The sequence below is a fragment of the Physella acuta genome, unplaced genomic scaffold (genome assembly GCF_028476545.2).
Source record: "Physella acuta isolate Inbredline_101_S28 unplaced genomic scaffold, ASM2847654v3 ptg000786l, whole genome shotgun sequence".
Classification (NCBI taxonomy): Eukaryota; Metazoa; Mollusca; class Gastropoda; family Physidae; genus Physella; species Physella acuta.
In genome coordinates, this window is record NW_026732304.1 from 102,374 (window position 1) to 112,102 (window position 9,729).

Below are 9,729 nucleotides of genomic sequence, written 5' to 3' on the forward strand. Positions count from 1 at the left end.
GTGTAATACGTATATCGTTAAAAATATGGGACGGTGTGGTCTAGCGGTATAGAGCTAGACAGCAAACCTAAGAGTCTCGAGTTCGAATCCGGGTTCAAGTCCCCGAGTCCACTAAAGGCGGTTAGGCATTGTACTGACCACACTGTATCTCAACATACTCCGAGGTCTCTTCATCTGCACCAAATAAAGATATGCGAATTGTAAATTAAAACAAACGGCAATAATATCTGGTTGGATTGTTTGATCGTTTTGCATTGTCATGACTGCTATTGTGTTATCGGCTTTGTAAGAGGGAAAAGCGCATTTTTGCTAACCCAAAATGTCCCGAGTTGGAACCCCCGGGTAGATGAGGCTGATATCAACAGTGGATGAAAACTACAAAATCAGACAGCAGTTCCGTCTCTTTGTTGATGGTACTATCAACAAGGCTACGAACACAGTCACACCAAATACCTAATTGAATGCTATGTCCAAAAACAGCGAACTAACTTTTATGCCCTATCTCTCTATCTCTTGGTCTTTATCTCTCTCTCTCTCTCTCTCTCTCCATCTCTCTTCCTCCCTCCTTCTCTCTCTCACTCTCTTTTACACCAACGAGAATCTTAAGTTAAAATATTTAACTTCACAATAGGAATTTCCATTTATATCTGTTCGATAACATAATATTATTTTACTTCGGTTCGTATTATGTGTAAGCAAACTTGAACAGTGCGTAATTAACTATATCGAGCCGACCCGCGGCGTATCATACGCCGCTATTTAGTTGTTTTATTTTCTAGTTTTCAGTAATTCATAATTTGTGAATTCGACAGTACCAACGCTACCACTGAAAATATTTACTTTAACACACTATCAGTAGACAATACCCCCCAACCCCTCCTTTCCCCAACCCCTACCCCCCACGTCAAAGTAAACTCCTCTTAGTTACCTTCCCTAAGTTTAAAATCGTTTCAAACAAAATTATCTGCCCCTAATAGCCGTCACTAAACCCGGCTCTACGATTGTAAACATTTAACGTGAACCACAGCTCACAAGATCATGTAGGGGTGGGGGGTAGTAGGGAGCGCGCTTACAGCTTGGTTTTTTTCTAACGTCTCCAAGAAGAGCATTATATAATAGATAAGATAAGCCGCTTAAAATAAAACAATAGATGATCTATCGCAGTGGTTCTTAACCTGGGTTCAAAAGAAACCCAGGGGTTCGGTGTGTCAGTCTCAGGGGTTTGGCTGAGGTCAAGAAACTCACCCGACTTAAACTATTCTCGATCGGGTATTATCAGTACTGACGATAGATAATTTTAAAAAAAGAGGTTTGTATGTATGTTATATTTAGTTATACAAAAGTTTGAAGACAAGTCCGATAACCCTAGGCTTAACGTATAGATCGCCTATGACTAACCTACCTTCATAGACAAGGTAATGTCCGATGTATGTTATAGTTAGTCTTTTAAACTTTGAAGACACTTCCGATAACCCTAGTCTTTACGCGCATATATTTGTAAATAGATAGCTTTGACAAAACTATATTCATAGACAATGTAATATCTGATATTTGTTATATTTAGAAATAAAACCTTTGAAGACAAGTCCGAAAACCCTAGTCTTCACGCGTATATATTTGTAAAAAGATGACTTGTGAGTAAACAATTCATAGACAATGTAATGTCCGATATATGCTATAGTTAGTTATAAAACTTTGAAGACTAGTCCGATAACTCTAGTCTTTACGCGAAGATATTTGTTATATTTAGTTATAAACCTTTGTAGACAAGTCCGATAACTCTAGTCTTTACGTGCATTTGTTATATCTAGTTATAAACCTTTGTAGACAAGTCCGATAACTCTAGTCTTTACGCGCATATATTTGTAAATAGATGACTGCCCACAGGGTGACGACCCCACTGCCCCATGCCTGGAGAAGGACTGCCCCTACTACACGCCCCGCACCATCAGGATCTTCTGCTGCCACACATGTAGGAACACAGCCTCGATGTGGCTGACTAGCAAGGCGGCGGAGGTCCCTATCGTCAGGAAAGTATGTTCGTCGTTTATAATTGTTTTAATAACTTAATTAAATAGAATTTGTATTTTCGTGGGATGGCGTGGTAGGGTGGTAGATTATATGACTGCTAACCCGAAAGTCTCGAGTTCGAATATTGGGTTCGTGTCAGTAGAACATACCTGAGTCCATCCAGGTCTGACGTTTGGGAAAATAACACGGCTGAGTGTAGTGCTGACCACACTATCCCTTCATATGCCGATGCAACTAAAACAGGTGAATTTTATTTCACCTGTCAGATGGACCGTCAGGTTCGACAGGGTACTTAATTACTTTATTAATATTGTAATTTCAGGAACTTTTTTTGTAATTATTAGTGTTGTAACACTGATGTATGTGCCCTTAATGTATTGTTTCTGTGCACAGTATACATAAATATTTTTTTATAATTTTAATTTCGTGATATTTTTTTTTCAAATTTGTATTGTTTCATGCTGTTTTCTATATTTTTTTAAAAGCTCTCTTAATCAATTTAAGAAAATAAGATATAGGCCCTACTGACTCATTATTCAATTGACTATTGTTGCATATTTCACTATCACGCTCATTTATCTTATGAATGTTATACTTCACTTTGAGACTCATGTATCTAATAACAGTAAAAGCAGAGCTTTCTTCCAGGCATCTCTTCGGGGGGGGGGGGGGTTTGGGGAAACGGGTGGGGGTTTTACCCCCCCCCCCCCCCCGAACGAAATGGAATTTATATAGAAAATATATACTTTTAACAGTAATCGCCCCCCCCCCCCGGAAATTTTAGTCCGCCCCCTCGATAATTCCAAGTGCCCCCCCCCCCCTCGGAGAAAAAAGCATGGAAGAACACTGAGTAAAAGTTGTTATATGGTACACTTTCTGACTCAATTATCTAATATTGTTTATTTCACTACCAGATCCGTTTATCTAATGACTCTTGTATATTTCACTTTCTAATCAATTTATTAGTGACAGTAAGATGTTGTGTGTTTAACTTTCTGACTCATTTATCTAATGACAGTTGTATATTTTGTCAACTAGATTCAGGCAGATCCACGTCAGCCAACCAGGCAAGGATCCACAACATCCACCATCAGAGGTCTGACGTTACCTGGCGCAACAGTTACCGTGAAAACAGCCACCACAATACCCCCTTCATCACAGCAAGCAATGCAAGAAAACAACAGACAAAAACCAACTGATCCAATTACTACACAAACACCGTTGTCTACAGGCGGGATTGGTCTAGCTACCCCAACCACCGAGCCCTATACAAATCAGCCATCAACATCTGCAGCACTTACTCCGGTGCAGACAAACACGGCAGATAATGCCACGGTGGATCGGTCTACTGTGACCGCTGCCTCGAATACTGGTACCACTCCACAGTATGACGCCGCTCAGAATTTGAGAACCACTCCACAAGAACTAAATAATTCTAATACTAATTACATTCAACAAACGACATCAAATATACCCACATCAACCGGTATGTTGTTAATGTTCTAAACTGACTTTGTTTGTGCGTGGTCGAATGGTAGAGCATAGACTGATAAACCTGAAGTTTAAGTTCCAATACGGGATTAAAGTGCAAAAAAAAACGCTCCAAGTTCACCCAGTTTATATGGGTACCTGACTATGTTAGGGAAGTAAAGCCGGCTGATAGTATTGCTGATCACACTATTCCTTCATATGCCGATGTCACGTAACTCTTCTTCACTTGCCCCATGAACCGTCAGGTTCGTAAGGGAACTTTTTACTCTGGTTGTATATAGAAACACCATCAATGTATAGCATTGAGAGTATACTAACTTTTTCGCACTAAAATATAGGCTACGTACTTTAAACTATACTATCATCGTCATTTTGTGTTAGTTCTCAAGCCAAAGCAGATAAAGTTAATTGCATCTGTTTCAAATGTGTATGTGTACAAAGGGATTGTGTGGTCAGTACTTTGGCCCCGAATTAAATCATAACTTACTTTAATTTGTCTCAAAGATAAGAACGATTTAATTCAAAACATTACAGATAGAGATAGAGATGGGAATTTGAAACATTTAATTTTTTTTATTTTCAGATTCAAACTCCTCCAGTTTGGACATGGCTTCCAGCTTTAACATTGAGAATGTAACGTTACCGAACTCAATTTCAGAACACAATGTATCGGAGTCTAATCCTTCTTCAAACGGTGTTAAACTGGTATCGCAGCAATCTGTTGTATCTTCAGATAAACACAATCAGTCTGTACCTAATGCTAGTATCATTAGACCATTCGACACTGCTAGTAGTATCAATCAAATTTATGATGGTAGTTCTAACAGTATCACCAAGAGCTCAAATGATACAACGAACATATCTCAACAACAAGTGTTTAGATCAACTCGCCCAGCGGGTTATGATGTTGATTTAAAAAATATATCACTTGTTTCTCCCCAAGAAATTAATATTCGATCAGATAAAGATCAGTCTGGAGCTACATCGAATCAAACAAAACAATCAGATACTTTGCAACAAAACTCACAACCAAATACAGTTAGACCTGCAACAGTTGTATCGTACAGGGAGGTAACAAACAATGAACTAAAGCCTACGGTAGTCAAGAACATATCGGAGACTACTCTTGAAGTTCAGAATGCTGTACCCCGTCAAGGTGGTTCTGTTTTAACATCGATACTTCTAAAACAAGTACAGTTGAACACAACTACACTTCTATCAAAACAAATACATAACGAAAGAAAATTTCCGGATTCTTCCGTTGCTTCAAACGAGCAGAGAAACGCAAACCAGCCGTATACAGTCTTAACGTTAGAAGGCTTACAGACTAACTCCCAACTTCAGGAAAGTGATTTATTCATGCCCACCAAAAGCAGATACACTCTCGCTCAACTTGGCAATAGGATTCATGGCTTCGAGGCTGTAGAGAACAGTCACCAAGACAACAACAACAACAACATCAGCAGGCTAGACTTGAACCCTACATCATCGTCTCGACTCACCAACCCCACGCAACCGGATGTCGTCCTCAGCACAAAAGACAACTACTCACCACTAATATCCGGGCTAAAAGCATTTTTTCCTACCGATATGGAGATAAGGAATGCTTTAACTAATGACCAGTTCTACCGATCTACGAATGAACAAACGTATTCAGCAAATCGTGATCAAGCTTACGGACAAGCGTATCTTTCAACGAGTGACCAACTATACAATTCAGCCAGCGATGGGTTACAGCAAGTTAACGATAAATCAATGAACAGTGTTCAACGTTACCCGACTTCACAATTTCAAACGGAATCGGCTTGGTTTAGTTCATTACCTAATCAGAAACCAACAAGTCTTCAAGACTTCTTAGACAGCTTCAGTCTTCTTCAGAATCAACCACAAACAAGTCACCCAAAAAACTCTTCAAGCTCTAAGAGTATCAGCTTTAACCTAAGCATCAACTTACTCAATGACTCTAAACAAGAACCAAGTCTTCACCAAATTCTAACCCGCATACATCCCCAACCCAACGCCACATCACACCAACCGAACAACCACACCTCGAACATGCTCAGTAAACCAACCACCAGCCGACCCAGGTTCGACCCCCACCCAGCCTTACACCACTGCAACTTTCAGTGCGTCTACTACAGGGAACCCTCCACCCCTGACAACGCCTGGTTCGACCCCCTCAAGCTAAATTTACGAGAAGCTTCTAGAACTATTGATAAACAAGGCAGAGCTATCACCTCTGAAACAGCCAACCCTGCACCCATCGTCTCTGAGCCAACCCCACAGCAAATATCCTTGAGTACAACACCAAATATTTTAAACATTCAACCCGTGTGATCTATACAAAACATTGAATTATATACACTTTTATTTATTAGCGTTGAACATAATATGTACTGTAGGTAATAAATTATTGTTTAAATAACTAATAGTATTTTACCTTGAATGCTCCATAAATCATCTATACAGATTTCGAAAATTGATGGTTATAATTCCGTACTGGTTGTGCATATATAAGTATTTAGACGTCAGATGCCTTATATGAAAGCTCTGTTAAGCAGAAGTGGATTAACTTTGTCCAAGGGGCCCGAAAAATGTTATAATGGGCTCCCAACCTGAGATAAAAAAATGTATTGTGCATTAGTTCCCCATGAGCTTCTATAGTTATCTTTGGCTGAAGCAAACTCAAGAGATAAATCATTAAAATACAAAAGAAAAGCACAAATAAGAACTGTTCTCAAGGGTGCTACAGGATTTTTTCCCCTGGCCACCCACAGGGAATGTTTTCATGTAGGTCGGCGGGCCAGCCAGCCTCTGATGTTAAGACTCGCTCGGTAATGTGTGTCGGTTCCTCACTCACCAGAAATACACAATTTGAACTTTTAGAGTCAGAGTTTCTTCCAGGCATCTACCCTTGCTCATGAGTGGGGGGGGGGGGGGGGCAATACGGGCAGTGTTTCTTCCAGACTTTTTTCTCCGGGGGGGGGGGGGGGTGGCACTTGAAATTTTCAGGGGGCAGTAGACTTTCTTCGGGGGGCGGACACTGTTAAAAGTATATATTTTCTATATAAATGTCTTTTCGTTCGGGGGGGGGGGGGGCGGTAGACTTTTTTCGGGGGGAGGGGGGCAGAGCCTGGAAGAGATGCCTGGAAGAAACTATGAAGCAGGTCTAGGCGCTGGTAACGTGGGTGAAAGAAATGCTCGATTCTTAACCCCGTTGAAATCTTCTTGGCTAATAAGCATTAATTGAGTCAGTTATGACCGTATACCATAGAAAGGAAAATAAATCTACAACACTTAACGGAAGTAGGTGTGTCGTACCTGATTAGTAATTGGTGTGTTTCTAACTTACTGAAGTAACATGGAAAAACGGATCTGAAAATAGTTCGTGGCATCACGAGAATGAAAGATAAGATAAGAAAAGCAATCGGTGGTCAAGTCAAGTCAAGACATTTTTAAGAACAAAAGTTAGTTTTTGTTAACTTTGTACTGGGTTGGATAAGACACATCGGTGTCAGTGTATCCATCGAATAGATAAATTTGGGTCATGTGAGTATTATCTATCTTTTCTCAATACACATGGGACGGATGAAGTAGAGTTAATCAGCTTCAGAGATCTCGGTATATGAAGGTATAGTGTTGTCAGCACTATGTCCAGCAGTGTTTGTTTTCCTTAACGTGAGTTAGGTACCCATCAGAGCTGGATAGACGCTGGAATTTTCTACTGACTTTAACAGGATTTGAACTTGAGACTTTCGGGTTAGTAGTCTAGCGCGCTACCGCTAGGCCACATTTATAAGCAAAAGATACTATTTAAATCGAGTCCCAACGTTCTTGTTAACACATTGTTAACACATTACGTTTATTAAACAATTAATTATATATATATATATATATATATATATATATATATATATATATATATATATATATATATATATATATATATATATATATACATATATATATTATTAGCAAAAGTGTAAATTTGTATTCAATATCACACTAAAGACTAAAGAAGCCTGGCTGTATATGTAAGAAAACGTAATCTCGACTATTCGTGAGGGAAGTTCACCATCACATTGCGTTGTGCCCACTACATTATTGCCGAGGAACTATGTTGGTTATGAGATAATCACAACATATAAAAACTGTGCTAGAGGTGTACATTAAAACAGATGGACCTTAAGCAACATGCCCTTTATTAAAAACAGACTTGTATTATCGTATATACATTGTTACTGCTCTGATACAAAACACGTATACAACAACATACCGATAGATTAAACTACTACTGAACTGCCTCGCGTTCGAGCAGGTTTGAAGATCCATTACTCTAGTTTATGATTTCCGACACGATGGTTCCATCCGAGATGTAAGGTTCCGTTTCGGACCTACCCACCCACAGGGCAGGTGAAGAAGAGTTGAACAGTTTCTGAGACATCGTATATACAGGGAATAGAGCGGTCAGTACTATGTCAGCTACTTTCCCTAACGGAAGTCAGGTACCAATAACAGTTGGATGAACGCAGGGCCTCCTGCGACTCTAGCCAGGGATCCGAATTCAAAACGTTCTTGTTGAAAGACGAACGCTCTACCATTCAACCACGCCGTCCCATCCAACTGAAACGTAATTCTAATAATTTGAGAAATGGAATCACTGTTTATGCATAAATCTAATTTATTTAATAGCCAATCAATTGGCAGAGAGACTAAACATAAAGCTAAGGCCGCTAGTCTTAATTTAAAAATATCAAAATATTATTCAGAACATAGTATAACTATATCAAGACTGATCACTATTGCTAGAAGATACAGTTTAGACATCAACATATCTAAATTGTGAACAATTTGCTTGTTTCCACAGAATTAAAATAACAATGCAGTCGTTCGCTTTGGTGCCATTAGTCCTTTGCACCGTTTTTGCCCATATTGGTTGTTATGAAGCAAAACCAATAACTGAACCTGAAGGGCATGTGCGAGCGAAATGGAATATTCCGATTCAAGACAAAAGGAGTCTTTTTGAAACAGCTACAGCTTTGCAGCATACGATAGACGCTATGATAGTAGCTCTTTCTGGGAGTGACACAAAAAGAGGTCTTTTTGAAACAGCTACAGCATTGCAGCATACGGTAGATGCTATTGTAGCTGCTCTTTCTGGGAGTGACACAAAAAGAGGTCTTTTTGAAACAGCTACAGCATTGCAGCATACGGTAGATGCTATTGTAGTAGCTCTTTCTGGGAGTGGAACAAAAAGAGGTCTTTTTGAAACAGCTACAGCATTGCAGCATACGATAGACGCTATGATAGTAGCTCTTTCTGGGAGTGACACAAAAAGAGGTCTTTTTGAAACAGCTACAGCATTGCAGCATACGGTAGATGCTATTGTAGCTGCTCTTTCTGAGAGTGGCACAAAAAGAGGTCTTTTTGAAACAGCTACAGCATTGCAGCATACGGTAGATGCTATTGTAGTAGCTCTTTCTGGGAGTGACACAAAAAGAGGTCTTTTTGAAACAGCTACAGCATTGCAGCATACGGTAGATGCTATTGTAGTAGCTCTTTCTGGGAGTGACACAAAAAGAGGTCTTTTTGAAACAGCTACAGCATTGCAGCATACGGTAGATGCTATTGTAGCTGCTCTTTCTGAGAGTGGCACAAAAAGAGGTCTTTTTGAAACAGCTACAGCATTGCAGCATACGGTAGATGCTATTGTAGTAGCTCTTTCTGGGAGTGACACAAAAAGAGGTCTTTTTGAAACAGCTACAGCATTGCAGCATACGATAGATGCTATTTTAGCTACTCTTTCTGAAAGTGATACTAATGTATAAATACAATTGTTCACAAAACTACGTAACATTATTTTCAAGTTGGTTTAACTGTTTTGAAAAAAAAAAGTATCCAGAGTTATAAAATAAAAATACGTTGATATAATAATTAATTAATAACAACAATTCAAATTACACAAAATATTAACATTAATAATAAAAATTATACTTTTATCTCAGAAATGTTTTTGTTTATTTAATAGTTCATGTACAAAGCAAATAGAATAACAGAGATTGCATTTCATATTACATTTCATGTCAATAATGAGTTTGTTATACATTTCATCATTGCTTTTTCATATGTATATTCATGTTTTATTTGTATTACATATCTTGGGGCGCCCACTGTAACGTTTTATTAACATTTCGCCAAAACTAACTA

The 9,729-nt window shown here is 38.9% G+C and overlaps 2 protein-coding genes across 3 annotated transcripts in view; both read left to right on the forward strand.

Moving 5' to 3' along the window:
- Positions 1-5,933, forward strand: part of LOC131950905 (uncharacterized) — a 39,666-nt gene extending 33,733 nt beyond the window's left edge. For both annotated transcript variants that reach the window (XM_059313111.1, XM_059313112.1), the window contains exons 16-18: positions 1,874-2,034; positions 3,070-3,517; positions 4,106-5,933. In XM_059313111.1, the coding sequence (XP_059169094.1) occupies positions 1,874-2,034; positions 3,070-3,517; positions 4,106-5,859 (2,363 nt within the window). In that variant the 3' untranslated portion in view covers positions 5,860-5,933. The remainder of the gene's footprint in view (positions 1-1,873; positions 2,035-3,069; positions 3,518-4,105) is intronic.
- Positions 5,934-6,956: 1,023 nt separating this feature from the next.
- On the forward strand, positions 6,957-9,589 carry LOC131950900 (uncharacterized). Its single transcript, XM_059313102.1, has 2 exons — positions 6,957-7,071; positions 8,390-9,589. Exon 2 carries the CDS (start codon positions 8,403-8,405, stop codon positions 9,348-9,350), a length of 948 nt encoding a protein of 315 aa, XP_059169085.1. The 5' UTR covers positions 6,957-7,071; positions 8,390-8,402; the 3' UTR covers positions 9,351-9,589.
- The last annotated feature ends 140 nt before the right edge of the window (positions 9,590-9,729 follow it).